We start from the raw sequence: 21092 nt of genomic DNA on the forward strand, positions 1-21092 counted from the left end.
TCTCCGTGGCTCTCCCTCGCGCCAACTTGCCAAAGGGGTTGGGGCTCCTGGAAGGGAGCTGCATCCAGCTGATAACACCTCCTGGACTGATAACGAGCCGGCCAGGCTCTCGTCCTACGTATACTCCTCCTCGGAGCCCCTCAAGGCTCCCTCCTTCGGCTCCGTGTGTTTCTACGACGTCGCGAATTCCCTGCGAGCCTCTCACGGCTTCTTCCTCTTCTTCGCTCGCTGCTGTTGCGCGACGAGCACTGCGAGCCCTTCGTCGAGGATCTCTGCTACCCCGCGTAATTTTCTCGCGCGCGAGGGAATTTGGTGTCTGGCGTTCGAACGGCGGTGGAATTGTTTGTATCGTGGACCAGTGTTGGGGGTTGAAAGTCGTGAGATGAATTTGCTCTGTTAGAGAATTGCAAATTCTTTCATTCAGAGGATTGGTCAGCCTTGGAACCGCTGAGCTCTGTCGAGGATTGCAAGTCGTGGAACGAATTTACTCTGTCAGAAAATTGTAAATTCTTTTATTCAGAGGATTGGTCAACCTTGGAACCACTGAGCGGTGTTGAGGGTTGCAAGTCATGGAACGAATTTACTCTGTCAAAAAATTGTAAATTCTTTTATTCAAAGGGTTGGTCAGCCTTGAAACCGCTGAGCTCTGTCCAGGGTTGAAAGCCGTGGAACGAATTTACTCTGCCAAAAAATTGCAAATTCTTTCATTCAGAGGATTGGTCAGCCTTGCAACCGCTGAGCGGTGTTGAGGGTTGAAAAGTCATGAAATGAATTTACTCTGTCAGAAAATTGCAAATTCTTTTATCCAAAGGGTTGGTCAGCCTTGAAACTCGTTTTCTCTGGAATATCGTTAAGGGATCAGTCGATTCTAGCTGAACGAAATAATTGTTCGACTAATAAAGAGAGAGGGTTTGGGAGGGGGATGAGGAGCGCGTGGCGAAATCAGAATCCGTTTACGGTTCACGACACGTCCCGCGATAAAAGTTATCGATCCGATGGGAAAACGGGTAGACGGGAGGCGTTCGTGGCCGCCTCTCTTGGCCCAACAAAGAAAGTCGCTCGGGTCTCGTGGAATTTCATGGCGCGCCGTGAAATATCCGCGACGCGGAGGTAGCAATTGCCAGCGATTACGGTATCTCTCGCGGCGGTGGAAATAAAATTTCATTCCTCGCCGGGACGCATTATCGTGAATAGGGAACTGACGGAGGAACCTCTCGGACGATGATTCATCGGTCGACTATTTCTCGCTTCCATGCTCGCGCCATACTCACGAGCGTATTTACTTCGAGGACTCGCGACGATCCACGTCGCGAAACAATTAGGAACGTGGACAGTGGCCACCATGAGATATCCGCCGATTTCTCGTTCTAACGTCTCATCTGAATCGATCTTGGATCATCCGCGCGATTTTTTAACCGCGATTGAGTCGCAGAACAATTAGAAATGTGGACCAGTTCCAGCGTGAAATATCCGTCGATTTATCGTCCTATGTCTCATCTGAATCGACCTTGGATCATCCGCGCGATTTTTTAACCGCGATTTAATCGCAGAACAATTAGAAATGTAGACCAGTTGCAGCGTGAAATATCCGTCGATTTATCGTTCTATGTCTCATCTGAATCGACCTTGGATCATCCGCGCGATTTTGTAACTGCGATCAAGTCGCAGAACAATTAAGAACGTGGACCAGTTCCAGCGTGAGATATTCGCCGATTCATCGTTTTATTTCTCATCTGAATCGACTTTGGATCATCCGCGCGATTCTGCAACCGCGATCGAGTCGCGGAGAACCTCGATGGCCGTCGTCGACGCTCGAGGTCGTCCGCAATCTTCGCGAGGGGGCCAGACGATCCCTCGCATGGGAATTTCCCAATGAAACAGGAGTTTCCGGGGCATCAGATACTCTTCTTGACGTCGCAGTCGCGCGTAAGATTGCGTGCTCCGTTCGAGAAGCAGTTGTTATCGGAGACAAAAAGTTTGAGAGTTTGTCGACTGTGTCATGGTACCATGGACAATGGTAAGAAGACTCTGCCATTGTTCCGTGTCTCGACGTTTCGCAAACAGTGCTACTTTGCGCGTGGACACATCCAACTTCGATCTACCAAAACTCGATGAATCGCTTAAACAAACTAAAGTAATCCATGAGCGAAGAAAATAAAATACTAGAGAGAGAGAGAGAGTTTATTGGTTACATCCTCGTATGTTTCCATGGAATCGTTCGCCAAGGAGATTCCCACAGCGCTGCGCGGCGGACGCGTACGCGAGGCGGGAACGCGTGACACGTCCGCCATAAACCAGGAACCAGAAGGAACAATTAACGACGCGGAGGCGTGCGAATCGAGAGGAGGCCCCGGCTCGATTCGATTCTCCATTAGACTGACGGATGAGCCTCGATTAGGCTTCCCTGGATAACGGACGAGGCGTCGCGGCCTGCCTCGTGGCCTCTCCTCGGGCCGAGAGGGAAGGCCTCGCGCCGAAAAAGGAAACGCAAGGGGAACGCGTGACACCGCCGCGGCCAAAAACGAGCGCGGCGAGCTGAAAGTGCGAACGGGAAGGAAGAAGAGGGGGACGCGAGCGAGCGAGATTACTCTGGCCTCTGTCGAGGCTGGGGGCAGGGAAAAAAGGGTGGATGGCGTACGGGGAGGGGTTGAGACGTAAAGCATAAGCAATAACGAGGCCCAGGGCCTATCATCGACCTATCGGAAATAATTATTCTCGGTTCTATCGTGGCACGATGGTGGAACGGCGGATGCGGGGGTGAGGTAGGGTGGACGCGAGCGAAAGGGAGCAGAAGGAGGGGAGTATAAGTAAGTATAAGTGACTTCGCCACACGGCCCGCAGATAATGCCAAGGGCCACCTTCCAGGAATTAGTATTTATTGTGACGCGATTCAGATAGCGGTCACGGTACGCCCCTGGCTTACCTGGGCCCACCAGTCCCACGAATTATGGTTTTCAATATGATGACGGTTTCGTATCTGCCGGCCGACCTCGCTCTACACACCTCTCTTCGTCTTCGTCTCCACGCCGCGGTTCCCCGCCGCGAGCGTGCTGCGCGCCTTTCTCTTCGGCAGCCTTCGAGATATACCTCGTCCGCGGGCTCGTAAACCGTCTAAAAGGCTTCGACGATTTTTGCTGCCTGGCCGGGGCGCTAATCGCACGCACGGAAGATCGCTGGACCCTCCTCTGCCCCTTCCTACACGGCTTCGTCCCTGTCCCCTTCGTCGAGCTGCTCTTAATAGCCGCAACTAGTTCTGCAACTAGTTTTCTAACTCGGCTATTACTTGAACGGGGTTGAGGGTTAACGGGGGTGGCGATTTATAGAGTTCTCAGAGATCGGCTGAAGGGACTGTTCGCGTTATTCGAAACTGTAAACCCTTTACAAAAATTCTCCTTCGTGTAATTTAAAGTCCTTGCGAAGTAGTAACTGGTACAGAAATCGTTAATTTTTTTTTTGTAAAAGAACACGACTCTAATTTTCTGTTAGATATTTCTTGTATTCCGTTCTTTTATTTTTAAATGTATCTCCACGAGAGATCCCCAATTTACGAAAAGGAAGACGGCGTTGCGCGAGATTTACCGAGACAATCCGAAAAGTCGTCGCTTTTCTCTGGCCGCGTATCTCTCTGCCGATGGCGAACGAGAATGGCGGAGGGAAAAAGACGGATTGGGCTGGTCGAAGGGCCCGCGAACAGGCGGGGGATGGCGGATAGGTGCTATCATCGGTACGTAAGCACGAAATATCGCGGCATCGTAGTGGCTGTACGGTGGAAAAATATTTTAAGCGGCTCCCGAAGGCAGGGCGCAGGATCGCTGGTCGGGGGTGGTTTAGTGGCGGCGCCTGAAAAAGCACGATTACGTTTACGACTTCCCTCTCCGTCTGTCGAGCCAACCCCTCTCCGCGTGGCCGCCACGAGAGGGAGAAATTTCTGTCGCGTGCTCGACAAATTCTCGATCGAACGATCAGACGCCTCGTATCGATTCTGTTTCAACGAATACCTCGTTCTCACCCTCTACTAACCATGATCGATCAATTTAGAATCCCGTGCTGCGAAACAACGCTCGTCTTCGCGACATCCAATAAAATTATCACTCTTTTTTCTTCGCGAGAAGTTTGGCTATTCTGTGCTGCGAAACAACGCTCGTCTTCGCGACATCCAATAAAATTCCACTCGTTTTTCTTCGCGACGAGTTTGGCTAATCAATTTCGAAAGTAGCAACCCCTTTCGTTTCATCGAATCGTCAGATGCTCGTCCTTCGCGAAGCGCAATAGAAACCACCCTCTCTTCTTCTGTCTCGCGATCATCGTCGAGTCGATCCAAAGTTTTCGCGATTAAATCCGCGATAACGCGTCATCCCGCGGCGATAGATGAGCGAAAGGGGGAGATAGGCTTTGATGCAACCACGTCGAGAGTGCGAGAGGAAAGGAAAAAGGGGCTGGAGAGGAGATAAGCTCGATTATGATCCCCGGTGGTTAAAGTCGAAGTTTTTACGGTGGATAAGGTCGCACGAATGGGTTGCACGGAGATAACGCCCCTCCTCTTTCTCTCTCTTTCTCTTTCTTGTTGCTTTTTCTTAATAAGGCCCTGCCACGATACCAACGCTTGACCCGATTTTTCGGACCACAGCGACGATAAGGTCTTCGCGCTTATCGGATTAGGCTGACGCGTGGTTTGCAGTCTCTCGAGTGACACGTCCATGATGGATTTATGTTTCACGGTCCACTATCGATTTGAAATAACTGTTATCGATTCTTTCTTTAAAAGACTCGATGCAATAATTGATCGAACGATTCGTTTATTTTGTTAAGTATCGTTCGAAACGGAACTTGAAGAACGATCCATCCTGGTCAAGATATTTTCATTTAGCGACGGGTTAAACAATTCTCGCGACTCGCATTTTGCTCTGTGGAAAGGTGTATCAACAGCTGCGACAAAATTGGAGGCACCAGACGAGGAGGCACGCCAGTAACTCACGGGAATACCGATAAACGACACAAAATTAACTTCCACTCCGGGGCCGCTCCCTCGCGCGCTCACGCGCTACTTCCTCAGACACTCGATAAAAATCCATTTCCACGTATCTCCGTCTCCCTCGCGGAGCCGATTTACGACGCCTTACCTCGACGCGTCCTCCCTTTCCTCGCCCCACCGTCGTTCCACGACGAGCAACGTCGTCGAACCAGCCCCAATATCGTCGAAATTGAGCGATTCCAGGCGCTCCTCTCGCGCGAGGCGCGAAGTGGCGACTTCCAACCCCCTCGCGATCTCGTTCGCGCGCCGCTTTACAACCCTGCAAACGAACCTACGTGACGACTCCTCAACGACCAGTGCATCCGCGCGCATAATGCACCGGCTGCGATTTTTACGACCCCGTTTTTTTTTACACGCAGTGTGTGGTGTCATCCCTCGTAAACAGCGGTGAATCAGGGATTGAGCGCGCATACGCCAGCTGGTTTTACGGTTCGTGTTTCGATAATGGAGAACGCGTTTCAGAGGGGGTGGAAATTATCTTGGACGTTTGACGCGCTCGCACGTTTCGCGCGGGACGTTGCGAATGGAAATTAAATTTTCACTGTTGATGTAATGAATATTTTTTATCGCGACACGTGTAGTATTTTATTTCAGAGCGTTCTGTAATTGGTTACGATGGTTGAAACGTGTTTGATGCTAATTTTCATTCAACTTTTGCGATTATTAATAGTCGATAAGGGTTGCTTTTTACTTCGACTTCGCGTGATGAAGGGTTGAACCGCGCCTTCGTTATTAACTCCTCGCGACCCTCTCGATCCTGTTTCCCGCAGTCTCGCACCTCCAAGATCGTCTCTATTTCCTGTCCATTCTCGCGAAACATATTTATGGTTTGTGTACAGAGTTCTCAGGGCGTTTTAGTGGCCGCTACACGCGCCAGTCTGGTTCCACCGAGATATAACTGAGCGCTCGACTTAGAGCACGTATAGGTACGTGAGAGTTTGCAACGCGGAGGATTGTTCGCGGACGCGATCGTAAATAAGGCTCTTCGAGTTTTCGATACTCCTCGAACGATTTTACGACGACCTCCTTCGCTGTATTTTTCTCATTCTAATTCTTTACTTATGCAAATGCAGAACAAAGTGACAAAGTCCTAGAAGAACTATCTACAATTCGAAAACGAAACTAATTGGATACACTCCACGTTGAATTCCACTTCGCAATTATCACGAAAAGAAAATTAATAGCGTTAAAAAAAAAATTGAAATTCTGATCGACATCAAGACACGAAAATTTCTAACTTCAGAAACGTTCAAGAACAGTCTTCGAATAGTCTTCAGAGAGCATTTAAGATGCTCGTTCGAAGATCAGATCAAACGGATACACTCCTCGTTGAATTCCACTTCGCAATCATCACAAAAGAAAATCGATACTATTAAAAAAAAATTGAAAGTCTGATCAATATCAAAATACAAAGATTTCTAACCTCTGAAACGTTGAAGAACAGTCTTCGAACAGTCCTCAGAGAGCATTTGAGACGCTCGTTCGAAGACACGAGCCAGCTGAACAAACGCGACGCAGAGGCGGTGGCTCTCGTGATCCTACGTGAAAAATCGAAAAAGAGTCAGTGGCCGCGGCGATACGAGGAGCTGGGAGGGGTTCGAGGGGGCAAGGTGGCGAGATATACCCCGGGTCCTTCCCATTGATAATTATTCATTCGCTCGACTTCCAGAGCGGCTCGATATCGATCTTAAAACGTCGTCCAGAAGGTAGGCGAGAAGTGTCCTGGTCAGATACCGAATCTCGTTGTGTCGGTTCACCGTCTTCGTCCTCTTCGTCCTGGCGAGGCCCGCTCGCAGGCAGCGTCGCTGTCGCGACTGGAGAACCGAGTGCTCCTCGATACCCTGGCGAGAGGGGACGAGAGAGCAGGAGAGTCGAGCTTAATGTATGCACGTCGAGGTCCTGCCGAGCGATAATTGCCCGATGTGGCATTGCCTTCGTGGCAACAAGCATTGGTCACGTCTCAATGTTTAAGCAGCGTTCACAGTATACGATATCGATTCACTGAGGATATCCTCTCGACAATGGCTTCCTCGTTACTTCATCGAACCTTGTCGAAGCTAGAAAAACTTTGCAGGGATCTTCTCGAAGACAATTCAATATTTCTCTCTCTCTGGTTATCACGCGTTAATTCTCTCTTCCTTCGAAAACGAGAATCTCAAAGAATCACGACTCTTTCGTTGAGATAGCACGATAGCAACGAATTAGAAAGACACCGCTCGAAATACGTTCCATCGATAGATAAGACAACGAGACGTTGGATAGGAGTGGGTTAATTGCAGGATAGGCAAGGAACGATGCGTCTCGTTCGGCAACCATTCGCTGGGTCATTCATCACTGAGTCCCTGCTGCATCATCGCTTGGTCCGCCTTCGAAGGGTCCTCTTCGTTCCTCCTGAATATCTACCTTGCTTTTGACTAATCTGAAACACTCTTGCGTCGCGTTTCAGAGCTCGCGCGCGGGATTCCTCTTCGTTGAGACAGCAGTCCCACCAATTCCTGGTCGAGTCTCCTGGTTGATTTTCTTGGTCCACGTTCGAAGGGTTCTCTTCGTTCCTCCCAAATATCTACTCCGCTTTTGACCAATCTGAAACGCGACGCAAGAGTATTTCAAAGCTCGCGCGCGGGACTCCTCTTCGTTGAGACATCAGTCCCACCGATTCCTGCTCGATTCTCTTGGTCCACATTGGAAGGGTCCTCTTCGTTCCTCCCGAATATCTACCCCGCTTTCGACTAATCCAAAACGCGACGCAAGAGTGAATGTTCCAAAGCTCGCGCGTGGGACTCCTCTTCGCTGACAGTAGTTCCACTGATTCCTGGTCGATTCTCTTGGTACGCCTTCGAAGGGTTCTCTTCGTTCCTCCCAAATATCTACCCCGCTTTCGACTAATCTGAGACACTCTTGCGTCGCGTTTCAGAGCTCGCGCACGGGACTCCTCTTCGTCGACAGCTGTCCAACCGATTCCTGGTCGATTCTCGTGGCGATCGTTTCTCGTGTATCGCACGGTCCACCGCGTTCTGTGGTGCTCTTTGGAAATTTGTAAAGAGTCGGATCGAGGTGATCGCTGGCGAACCGGAGGGCTGAAAGGTAACGAGACTAAAGATCGACCGGATCAGATAGGAGCCGGGTAGGACCGGCCAGTCCAGATCCTCGAGATAGGAGAATTTAATAACCTGCTACGTTAGCGGAGGGGGGGAGTGCGGCGGGGCCGATGGGGTGGCTGGAAGGTGGTCGAGGGTGGGGGTGCAATAATATCGGGAGATATCGATCTTTAATTAGGCACGCAGCGCGGGAACGAGAGATTAGATCTTTTAGCTAGACGAGAACCGAGTTCTGGCCATCTTCTCTCCTCTCCTCTTGTTTCTCCCTCGCCTTTCCCTCTCCCTCCCGCTATCTGTCTATCTGTCCTTCCGTTTCTCTTCCTCTTTCGAGCATTCCCTTTATCTCTCCGCTCTCTCTCTATCCTTCTCGTTTCATTGCCTTTTTTTTCCTCTCTAACTCTGCTCGAGTTCTCCTCCTTCGAAGATCTCTCGGCCCTACATTGTGAATATCGTCCGCTGCCACAATGAGACTCGATCCAGATCCATTTTCGTCGATTGTATCGAAAGAATGGAGAAAGGGAGCGTTCGATGCTATCGTCCGCTGGCTCGACGGAATATTTCGTGGATATAATTGCCGTGGATTTGTTTCGTTCGATGGACGACCGGCAGCCCCGAGTCTGACGGCTCCTCGCGTTCGTTTATCGTTCCTCGATCGGTGAAATTCGCTGCGATTTCGATCTCTGCTTTGGTCACGCTTCGTCTACGCGACGTTGCGTCGATTGCACCTTGAAATTTCATACGCTTTCGATCGACATTTCGAAAAAAAAGTCGAAGAGGATACGAAGGATCCATGAAATTTGCAATATAGTTGTTTAGTACCTTGACGCTATTTTATAAAAGAACAACGACTGCGATATTGTAATATTCGCAGTATTTTATAATTCTCTTCGACTCGAAAGAATCTCGAGTCGAAACTTTCCTCTCAACTTCGTCATAGCTCCCCTCAGCGGTGCCTGTGCAACGTATCGCATGTTTTCCATCTGTTACGTGATGTTACACAGCGTACCACGCATAAGCACGTGTACGTGACAGCAGTTTATTAGCGGGAATGCACGCGTCGCGGATTAGTGACGTATTAATTTGAACACGTTCGCGATCCCGCGTCACACGTACGCTTTCCTGGCTGGAATTCAAAAATAAAACAGCCTGTCTTCGATCGATACCGATATCGCTTCAAGTATAACGTAAATTCAACTCAACTCGACGAAAGGTGGTGAAGGAAATTGTTTTAAAACGGAAATAATTCCTGGCGAGCAGTCCAAACGTTTATCACTGTGCCGTGAAATTGATCATCGCTCGAGAAAATGTCTGTTCGACAAAAATCGAAAAGAGAAAGGCGTTGGCGAATGTGACCGCGTATCGTCGCGAGAGGCTCTGGTTCCCCCCAGAATCCGGAATTTTAATCGAGGGAGGAGGCGGCAGATAATTTTCAACGCGTGTAAATACGCAGCACGAGCCCGTTCCGAACTGCACGCGAATTGAATATGCAGAGGGCCGGGGATATGGTTTATACGTGTCGACGATTAAGCCTTGAAAGATGGGGCGGTCATTAAGAGATACCCAGCCGTTGACACCGCGGAGACACGAGAACAGATAAACCTTCCTCTTTTTCCCTCGATACTCGCGCCTTTCTACCCTTTGCACTTCTGCCTCGCGGCGCCATTTTGCCACACGTTCTCCGGTTCGAATGAATTCCGAATCGAGCCTCGAGGTCGACGGATAATGGCCAACAGATCTCGAACTCGAGACAATCACTTGAACCCTGAAAATTTGCGAAATGTTGAGATAACTCGTAGCTCGCGTTCTTATTTGTCACATTCGTCCAGCTGGAATTAAATTCGAATTAAAATCAGTATAAATATTAGTAGATAGTGTTTCGAAAGGAGAAGAGAGAATCTGTGCTGGACATTTGGACTATTATGACTAAATTAAGTTGACTTTGTCAAAGTATTAAAAAGAAAATCGAACTTGGATAGCTCCTAGTTGCTAATCAATTAATTATTGCTAGCAAGATACCTAAGAAGATTCGTGAACAACGCATACTGCTCCTCAAAGAATCGAAATAACTTGCAAAATGTTGAGATAACTCGTAGCTCGCGTTCTCACTTGTCATATATCTCCAGCTGGAATTAAATTCAACTTACTACTTTAGAGAAATAAAAAAGGCGCTTAAACTATTATAACCAAATTAAATTAACTTCGTCAACGTATTAAAAAGAATTGAATTTAAATATCTCCTAGCCACTAATCAACTAATTATTGCTAACAAGATACGTAAGAAGATCCACAAGAAACAACGCGTGTCGCGTCTGAAAGAATCGAAATCGAAGGAACGCCGATTCGGGTCCGCCTCGCGAGTCCAGCGCTTACAAAAGAGGGTCGCGCGGGGGGCGCGCAGTCAGTCGTGGCTCGTGGTGTTTCTGGTTTTCACCGGGGCGGTAGAAAAAATCGCCAGCAAAAGCAGTGAAAACCAGGCACGGTGACAGATGGCGAGCGGCGATAACGTCCGCCGTTGGGGCCCCTGCTAGCAAGCGAAACGACCTGCACGGATCCTGTTCCTGTCGCGAGATAAAAGAAGAAGAAACAGCTGCGTCCTGGCGCTGATCGGAGATCGTTCCCCGTATGAGAATGCTCCTCGACGTAGGACAATCGTATGGAAATTTATGCCCGTCATTTGTTTATCTATTTTACCCCGCTAACGACGGGATGGAAATGGACGACGAGCCGCGGCGGTTCGCGCGGTAATCGGGCCGACAAACGCGCGCTCATCCTCTCGTGCCGTCTCGATTAAACGCGATATCGGGAGCTAATCGCTGGCCAGCACTTCACTGGGAAGCCAACGCGAGGTTTATGGACCAACGATATCGTAATAGACGCGAAACCAGACGATTCCACTGACGATCGATCGTAGATCCGATGGATAACGCATCGAGGACCAAATACGAGAAGAAAGTCCTGCTCAGGCTCCAGAAATCCTCATCGAGAGACACGCGAAACCAAGCAATTCCACCAGAAATCGATCGTAGATTCGATGGATAACGCATCGAGGACCAAATACGGGAAGAAAGTCCTGCTCAGGCTCCAGAAATCCTCATCGAGAGACACGCGAAACGATACGATTCCACCAGCAATCGATCGTAGATTCGATGGATAACGCATCGAGGACCAAATACGAGAAGAAAGTCCAGCTCACACTCAAGAAATCCTCGTCGAGAGACACGCGAAACGAAACGATTCCACTGACGATCGATCGTAGATCCAATGGATAACCAATCGAGGACCAAATACGAGAAGAAAGTCCAGCTCAGACTCGAGAAATCCTCATCGAGAGACACGCGAAACGAGACGATACCACCAGCAATCGATCGTAGATCCGATGGATAACGGATCGAGGACCAAATACGAGAAGAAAGTCCAGCTCAGGTTCCAGAAATCCTCATCGAGAGACACGCGAAACGAAACGATTCCAACGATCGATCGTAGATCCGATGGATAGCGCATCGTGGACCAAATACGAGAGGAAAGTCCTGGTCAGGCTCGAGAGATCCTCATCGAGAGCAGGCAATTGGAGCGTCTCCTCTTGATCGTCGCGTCGTTACACGTATGACGTCCACGTATGTTGCCATGCGTGTTGATACGCAGATAGAAGACGAGGCGGACGTAGTAAGAGCTTTGCATGAATAATGCGCTGCGCGACGTGATCCGAACTTCTTGGAAGGGATGGACTGAACCGTGGACGGTCCAAGTTACAAGATCCCCCTTTCTGTCCGTCCGTCTGTCTCTCTTCGGCTCCCTCTCGTCCTCGTCCGCGCGCCACCCCCTTGGCGGAGGACGACGAGGCGAGGAGCAGGCTTGGATAAAGCCAGATCGCTGATATCGCGAGCGATCGGGTAGATTTGCGTTTTAATGAGGCGCGCTCCGCGACGATGCCCGGTGAATCTTGAGGAGTTAAGTGTAACGGGACGAATTGAGTTGATCGATCGCATCGGCGTTTAATTGAATCGGGACATGGACGGTTTCGTTCCGCAGGACATCAGCTGCTGGATTGCGCGTAATGTTGTAGCAGACGATCCTTGTACCGCTGGTTGGGATGCTCGTGTCGCTTCGAGCTGTCCTCTCCAAGCCACTGCGAACAGCTCGAGGTGTGCGCATCGGTGAACAGCGAGGTAACCGAGCTACGATCGTTCTTCTCTTTAAGAATCCTTGAAACAACCGTTCGCGGAGGAACTGTTGAACTCTGATCGCTCTTGGTCGTCGAATTTTATTGGAATCAGATGTACGAGGTAGAATCAGGAGATTCAGATCGCTGTTGAGGCCAGTGGAGGAACAGAGAGAGCCTCGAGGACTGTCAACCGTCGAGAGTCGAGGCGTCTGCACACTCTCCGCTGGACGGGAAGAGGAAACGGGAGCAAGGAGGATCGAGGAGCAACGAGGAAGCCGCTCGATCCGCGGCGTAGGAGCCGATGAGAAGGTTGCGACTTGAGCTCTCACTTAGCAGCCGCAGTGTCACGATCGGGACGGCTGCATTAGCATATCTCCACGATGCAACGTGTAGCGCGGAGAGAAAAAGACGTTAGTTGGGCTTTGCTGGTGGTGGTGGACGGGAGTAAAGAAAGAAAGAAGGACGAGGAGACAAGAGAGGAGAGCTCTGCGCGCGAGAGGGCGAGGACAGAGGAGGTAGGGGGAGGGTGCGCGACGGGCAGAAAGAGAAAAGCAAAGTGTTCATGGATGCATCGGTACGAGTGGCATGCATCTCTCCTGGCATGGGTCGTGGCCCCGTGAAAACAGGGCGCACACTACCAGTGGAAAGAAGGAACGAGTCGAACAGCAGGAGGAAGGAGAAAGAAGAAGAGGAGGTGGAAGAGGAAGAAGAAGAAGAAGAAGAAGAAGCGGAGAGGACTCACTCAGCCCTCACCAGCCAGCCCTGCCTGTTACCTGTACGTCGCGTGTTTGCCTACCCGTGTCACGATCAGGATCCTATTTGCATAGCGCCGATGAAGCTGCTACCGTTGCGCTCGTTTTCCTGCCGCTGGTGCACCCTCGCCTCCCGACTTGGGATAGGCGCTGGTCCCCTGGCTAGACTCGACATCGCGGGATGACTGGTCCTCGACTGGCCAGGAAGGCAGAGTTTCCTCGCTGTCTTTCGTGGCTGCAATCCATCGAAAGTTGACGGAAGTTTGGTTAGTCAAAACTTATACGAGCGAATAGGGTTGAAGGGAGTGGAAGACGCAACGTGGGGTGAAAATATATAGTTTGACGAGGTGCAAACGCACTCAAACGTGAACTTGTGCGTACAGAGTATGTACTGGGTTCAAATATACTTCCTTCGCGAGATTTTTCATTACAACGAGGGACTTACTACAACTAGAAGAGTTAGGCAGGTGTCTCAAAGGACTGTTTAAAGTCCTTACTCTAACAATATTACAAATTGCCTTGGCCAGGAAGCGAGAGAGTTTCCTCGCTGTCTTTCGTGGCTGAAATCAATCGAAAATCGACGGAAGTTTGGACAGTAAGAAGGTATACCAGCGAATGGGGTTGAAGGGAGTGGAAGATGCAACGTGGGGTGAAAAAATATAGTTTGACGAGGTGTAAACGCACTCAAGAATGAACTTGTGCGTACAGAGTATATGCTGGGTTCAAATATACTTCCATCGCGAGATTTTTCACTACAACGAGGAACTTAGACAACTAGAAGAGTTACATGGGTGTCTCAAGGGAGCATTTAAAGTCCTCGCTCTAAGAATATTACAAATTGCCTCGAAATTTCAACCCCTTCCAAACTTCCAATAAGAAAATCATACATTTCTCGTGTAGTCTCGCAGTTACGTCAAATTTTGCCAAGCGTGAAACGAGAGATTTGGTCCAGGTTCTTATTAAGATCGCGGGTATCTCTGAGAATCGGATGAAAAGCCAAGGGCAGAGGGTGGCCAGGTAACAATGGCGTAAAGAGCAACGTAGCTTCCGAACTCCGTTTCTCACGCGGCTGTTCGTTTCTCGCATAAAGCGGGGGCCGAAGGTGTACACGGGCGCGGTATCGGTTCTGAGAATGGCTTATCAGGCCGCGGATATGTTAATGGCGGCCGTGTTCGCCCCCTCTGCCCCGATCTGCCCTCCGCCAGCCGCCGCCACCGCCCGCCGCCGTCTTCTTTTTGAGATATATTACACCCTCGGCGTACCCGGAGGTGGTTGCTGGCGTTCGCGGCGGAGGTGGTTGGCGGGCGAGCAAGGTGCAGCCCTCTCGATCGGCCGTTGAACGTTTGCATGCACGCGCAATTAAGAATGGTCGAGAGCCGGTAACGAGAACGAAGGAGCAGATAGAGGCAGCAGCGCGAACGAACGAGCCGGCTCCAAGGGGTTTAATAGTTCACGTCGTGGCCCGGCAGCTCGTGCGCTTGATAGAGTCGTTGTCGAATGTCTTCGTGGAAGATTCGAGCGAGCGTTCGTCGAACGAAACCGGCTATTCGAGGGTTGCGCAGGGTTGACGTTGGTTCGAGCGTTGAGAATTACTTTCAGGGCTGCGATTATCGAGATTTCATTCGATTCGAAGTTTTCTAAATTTTAGAGGGTGGAACGTAACTCTTTTGACGTGCGATTACCGGATATTCGAGGGGTTGTGAAAGGTTGACGTTGGTTTGGGCGTTGAGAATGACTTTCAGGGCTGCGATCATCGAGATTCCATTCGATTCAAAATTTTCTAAATTCTGTGACTCTTCTGACGTGAAATTATTGCTATTTAGTGATCTTCAGCCAATGATGTCGATCGTATCGTGGTAGAGAGTGTTAAGGGTGAATGAGAGTTCTTCAGTGGTTCTTTGAGTTGACGTCTTGTTTCAATATTTCAATAGAAAACTTTAGAGAGCCTGCATATCTTAAAAAGTTAGGATAAAATACAAGTTTAATCTTCGTAATTAGCAACGTCCCCACAGAGGGTTAATAAAGCACGCAACGAAGGGGTAAATCAGAAGAATTATTAACTGTTGACACAATTGATGGTAGAACAGCCTGATCGCGTAGAATCGGTTTGTGATTCAACGTACAAAATGAATTACCCAACGCAGGAGGAGAAATACTTAGAAAAACCGGGGTTTCGTGATGTCGCAGTCGAAAAAGCAGCAAGATCGTGGAAGATAATCGCTGGCGAGATGGCGAGAGTCGATATGCAAATCGATCACCTCTCTACTTAGAAGTAACCAATATACTAATGCAAGTCACCGCGTAACAGTTTTGTTTTGCGAATATACAATGACGGGGCATGAAAGTGAACGGTGCGAGACTCAAACAGGCGATGGCCACCCTAATTCCATCGTCCTCAACAAAAAAAAAAAGAACATTCTAACATATTTCTCATCGATCGACATAAAAGAAAAAACAAAAAAAAATAAAACAGAAGGCGATGCACGGATGCGCAGCAATCTCGATCGAGCGCCGATCGAGCGAGCGCAACAAAGCTCGCGGGTAAACGCGAGGAAGAGCGTGTCCCAGATAACCAGTACGCGAGCGCAATTAAGAATGCCCCGACCACGCAACGGCGACAAGCTCGAAAGAAATAGAAACTCCGAAGGTAGATGCCACTAGAAAAAAACGAGATAAAGGGAGCGAGCAAGGGGTGAGGTGGGGGACGAACGAACGAAGGAACGAACGAAGGCGGGTTGGAACGAAAGGAAGAGAGGAAACACGGTGGTGCTGGGCGAGCTGGTCAGATCCATCGATGACCGCTTATTTACAGAGAGGCAGAACGAACACGACCGTGCTGTAGATGCGAGCCTGGGATAGGCTAGAAGTGCGCTGCAACCCTTTCGCCCAATATCTACCTCGGCATCGCTCGGCTCTCCTCGCCCATCGCGCCTTTCCACGGTCTCGCGTACTCGCCTCGACGTGCCTCGCTCGAGACAGCTCAGGCAATTAAAGCATCCGGGTAATTCGACTGACGACACGCGCGTTGTCGCCTCGATTTCGAGAGGGCAGAGTTTCGTATTCGCGCGGCGGATTATCCGCGCGGAAATCGCGCCACGGGCGAAAAATACACGACGCGCTGTGTCGCGAGGCGAGCCTCCAGCTGCCTGGCAACAGAACCGCCTTCCAAACTGTTCCCCTGCCGATTTCCTGCGGATAACGCAGCTTTTTTTTCGAAGTTAAGTGCCGATCCCCGACTCGTTCCGAAGATTGAGTAGATTCGAGACTCGCTGGCGATACCGTGGCGAATTGTAATTGGTTTGAACCTGCGGAACGTGAAATGCACCGGTGTCATCGTCTGGTCTCTGTAACTATCCTCCATATTAGATATCATCGAGATTATATAACATTTCTATATCTTAACCCTTCCTCAAAGTTTTTCTATTGAAATGGAAGCTTCTAAGTACCTGCACCCCTTGAATTCCATGGATACACAATGCAATCAAGGGTGCAAAAGGCATTTAATATTCCAACCACGAAACCAAACAAACGAAAGAGAAAAATCCCAAGAAATCAACGCGAAAATGACCCAAAGTAAGTCGAAGAGAGCCATCGAGGTTGTCCAGGAGCAATACCAGCACCCCTCAAATTCCATCGATACACGATGCACCCAAGGGTGCAAGACACCCAATATTCCAACCACGAAACCAAACAAACTAAAGAGAAAAATCCCAAGAAATCAACGCGAAAATGACCCAAAGTAAGCCATCGAGGCTGTCCAGGAGCAATAAGTCGACAGCAACCCCGTAGCGTCTCGCTTATCCGAGAGTTCGACGCGAGAGAGGAGTCCCTTTCGGCGTCGAAGCGGCGCGACGTCGAATGGGTGGGGATCAGCAGCGCGCAAAAGGGTGAAGGCGAGTGGGGTGGCGTAGGTAGGAGGACGGATAGATGAATAGAGAGAGAGAGAGAGAGAGAGATAGGAGGGTGAGGAAGGGCAGAGGGTGAGAAGGGGAGAGGACAGAGGGTACGCAAGGGCTGGCGTGGCGAACGACCATTAGGGAGTCGAACGGCCATAGAGACGCATCGTGCGTGCCAGGGCCTTTCTTTTTCCACGGCTTTCCTTCCTTCACTTCCGCCTCTGTCGATAGCCAACCGTATTCATGGTCGTATCTCGCGAATCGGTCCGTCATCGTTGGGATAACTCGAGCAAATGTACAGGAAGCATGGAAATTTCGTAATACAAACTTTTATTATATCTCTGTACACGTACTTAAAAACGATCTATGAAGATATTTAATACGAATTGTGTTCGTTTTCATTTTTTCATTTGATAGATATAATTGAAGTTTGTATTGGAATTTTTATTGTCGATCTTGATCGAAGGATGCGATCGATTTAGAGGGTGTGTTATGTTAATGATATATTGTTTCTCGATGGTTTTAGGGGAGGATGAGGAATGGAGCGACTCGGAGAAGACACCATCGGTGAGCAGTGGCGTGGACGGCGGTGGATCGGCTGTTTCGAGCCCGATCGCGCCTGTCGGCGAGGAGGAGTCGAGCCTTCCTCCGCCACCGAGACTGAATCCTCCTTCCACGACGGTCGCGATCGTGAATTCGGCCGCTGAGGATATCAGATTGAGGCTCAGCGTGCTCTCTGAAGACGCTCGGAAACGGCTGGCTAGTCTTACCGAAGATATCGAGGTAAAAATTCAATTCGAACTCGATCGTCGCTTCGTATTTAAGCAATTCCACGCGCGAACGCGTTCTCTTCGCCTGAGATCGACCAATTGAACCCAAAACGTGCGATGCGTTTGTCGAGCAGGTCGCGAGAAATTTGAGAGACCGTCATGCCACACCCAGGACCAATCAGACGCGAGAATCGAGCCCTAAAGACACCGACGAGGAGTCCAGTATGGTCCTGGTCAAGGAGGAAGACTGTCAGCCGAGGTCGTCCTCGTCTTCGTCGTCCTCGACCAGAAGGCGGGAGTCCGTCTGCAGGAGGGACTCGGAGGACTCCTCGAGGCGGTCGAACACGGACGAACCGTCGTCAGAGAAGAAGATGAAACTCGACGACGAAGCGACACCAAGACTGAGACTCAATACTAGTCTGGCGACGGATCCAGCGCTACGACCCGCCGCTGTAGCAGCCCTCACCGTCAAACCGGAGAATACCTCGCCGCCGAACCCCGTCCCAGCCCTTCCGGCTGGACTTCAAAGTGGTAACATTCGATCAAACAGTAATCACAGATCGCCTCTCTTCTCTCTTTACAATATCTACCACATATACCATCATCATCCATACATTTCAAACAAAACCATTTGCATCTCGTACTCGAATGCGAAGGATACACTAGAAAATTTCAAAAACAAAATCATGAACAACCTATCGCCTCTCCTTGTCCCTTCTCTCTCTACCACATGTACCACCATCCGTATATTTCAAATAAAACCATTTGCATCTTATACTCGAATGCGAAGGATACACTAGAAAATTTGAAAAACAAAATCATGAAGAACCTATCGCTACTCCTAGTCCCTCCTCTCTCTACCACATATACCACCATCCGTACATTTCAAACAAAATCATTTGCAACTCATACTCGAATGCGAAGGTTTCGCTAAAACTTATCAGAAACAAAATCATGGAGAACCTATCGCCACTCCTTGCCCCTCCTCTCGAAGACTACCACAGCCATCAACCCTGTATCACTCGCGTCTCTTTCAAAACTAGAGAGATCTAAGACGAAACAGCGTAACTGAATCCAAGAACCCGACATTGCAGCGATCGCATCCGGTCGGCTGTTCGTGCTGCCAACCGACGGCAAGGAGACGATCACCGTGGAGCCAGCCAGGCCAGCGCCCCTGATCTGCCCGCCGTGCGGCATCCGCTTCAGCTCTGCCAGCACCCTCGAGGCGCATCGCACCTTCTACTGCGCCCATCGACCTCGCCTCGAGGAGGACACGACGAACGAGGAGGACGAGGAGAAGTCGAACAAGTTCGAGGTGAGGAAGGCGTACGCCTGTCCCCACTGCTCGTACAGCGCGGACAAGAAGGTCTCGTTGAACAGACACATGAGGATGCACGCCGCGTCCCCAGCACCACCGACGATACCAACCGCACCAACCACAGCCACCACCCCTGGCAGCGGCGCCGCGACCGCCTCGAACGGCTCTCTGAACGAGGAGGCTGAGAGATACTGCAGGAACTGCGACATCCGGTTCAGCTCGCTGAAAACCTACCGCGCGCACAAGACGCACTACTGCAGCACGAGGCACGTGGTCAAGGACACACCTCCAGCGGCCACGGTGGCCTCCTCGTCGGTGAAGGCCTCGCCGCCTACGAGCGCGAGCCCTGGCGAATCGCCGCCGCCGCAACCCTGCCTGGCGTTGCCAACGAATCCGATCCTGATCGTGCCCTACTCTCTGTTCCGCGGGGCGAGCGTCCTGGCCGCACCGACTCTGCCCGCGCCTGACACTGCGTGCTTCCTTCTTCCCAATGGTTTGTGTCAGATCACGTCATTTCTCGTAATTAACGCTTCACCAAAGGATCTATAAAGATAGATACGAATCTGAATTAGTTGGGATGGATATAAGGATTTGTATCGACGCGTTTTACGTTTTATGTATTTAAATTTGTGAAACGTCACTGGTTCCTCCCTTCAAAGGGTTCCACTGACGTTTTTTTTCTCATAATGCAGTTGTTACGTGTGAAAATGATTAAGGAAGGAGTTACGCGTGACTGACGAGTCTCGTTACTTCGCAGGCCATCTGCAACCAATGACAAGAGGCCTCGCTACCACACCGCAGAACACAGTGGTCGAACCATCGCCAGTCCTTCGAGCGGTGAACAAACCCACGACGCCAGCGTCCGTCGTGGCGTCGTCCACGTCGCCACCAGGCTCAGCGCCTCTTGATCTAAGCGTGAGGAAGTCGCCTGCGCATCAGGACGAGAAGGAGAACAGGGTGTCGCCTGCGCCCTCGTCTCTGCCTCCGCCGCCTGGCAGTCCTCGATCCAGAGGAAGCGGAAGTCCTCGAGCGAGGTCAATCGGTTCTGTCCCTGCAGCTGGGGTCGTAGCAGCACCACCGCCAACGGAACTTGCTCTGCGACTGGCTGAGCTTCCTCCACCGCCTGTTCCTGGTGTCCTCGTCAAGCAGGGTGTGTCGAGGTAAGGTACTTTGACACGTCTCCTCTTGATATTTAATTTGATTGGCAGACGAGCAGAGTCGTTTGTTACACGACTGACAATGCAGCAGGAATATATAAATTAAAGGAAACGTATCGTTTTCTGGAGGATGATTGGTGGAATATAGAGAATTGTTGAATCTTCAGATGCAAGGAGTGCAACATCGTCTTCTGCCGACACGAGAACTTCGTCGCGCACAAGAAGCACTACTGTCAAGCCAGAGAGACGTCCGTCAGCAACAGTCCTCCGCCGCCTGGCACACCCTCGCCTCCCCTGGTCCAGTTAATCTGCGCTGCGTGCGGCATAAAGTTCGCCTCCATGGATAATTTAGTGGCTCATCAAGCGTTTTACTGTCCCAAGAGGCCTGAGCCTCAGGAACACCACTCGAGGTGCTCCAAATGCAAAGTTAGTACGCTGGTTTTGCTACTTTTCTTTCTTTTTTACCGCATGCGAGACTTCGTAGTCTGGAATTAGGAGAAAGAAGTCACAGGAAGTGTAACGCGGAGTTGTTAGCGATGTGTGTTGTTCGCAGGCGATTATCGAGCCTGGAGGCACTCACACGTGCACCAGCGGACCGACAGGAGGCTGGAGATGTCCCGTTTGCGGCACGGTCAGCCCGACAGCCGGCGCGGCTCAGCGCCACATGGACGCGCACCAGGGCGTGAAAGCCTTTCGGTGCACGATTTGCCGTTACAAAGGGAATACGTTGCGCGGCATGAGGACGCACATCAAGATGCACTTTGAGAAACGCGGAACCGATCTGCAGGTACGCGATGCATCGTATCGCTAGATAGTAGTTTCCGTTTCGCAACTCACTGTACGGATAGCACGCGTTTCTGAAACAAATCGGTGCCAGTTGGAGGTCGATTAATTTGGAGATATTAGA

At 50.4% G+C, this 21092-nt stretch overlaps 1 protein-coding gene across 4 annotated transcripts in view; it reads left to right on the plus strand.

The window, feature by feature from the left end:
- Ush (Zinc finger protein ush) overlaps positions 1-21092 on the plus strand; it is a 179183-nt gene that overhangs the window by 156735 nt on the left and 1356 nt on the right. For 3 of the 4 annotated variants that reach the window (XM_076907981.1, XM_076907980.1, XM_076907978.1), the window contains 6 exons: positions 17467-17723; positions 17845-18241; positions 18790-19521; positions 19786-20188; positions 20353-20611; positions 20739-20972. In XM_076907981.1, the coding sequence (XP_076764096.1) occupies positions 17467-17723; positions 17845-18241; positions 18790-19521; positions 19786-20188; positions 20353-20611; positions 20739-20972 (2282 nt within the window). The remainder of the gene's footprint in view (positions 1-17466; positions 17724-17844; positions 18242-18789; positions 19522-19785; positions 20189-20352; positions 20612-20738; positions 20973-21092) is intronic. The other variant, XM_076907979.1, reaches the window with a different exon arrangement.

The sequence above is a fragment of the Xylocopa sonorina genome, chromosome 17 (genome assembly GCF_050948175.1).
Source record: "Xylocopa sonorina isolate GNS202 chromosome 17, iyXylSono1_principal, whole genome shotgun sequence".
Classification (NCBI taxonomy): Eukaryota; Metazoa; Arthropoda; class Insecta; order Hymenoptera; family Apidae; genus Xylocopa; species Xylocopa sonorina.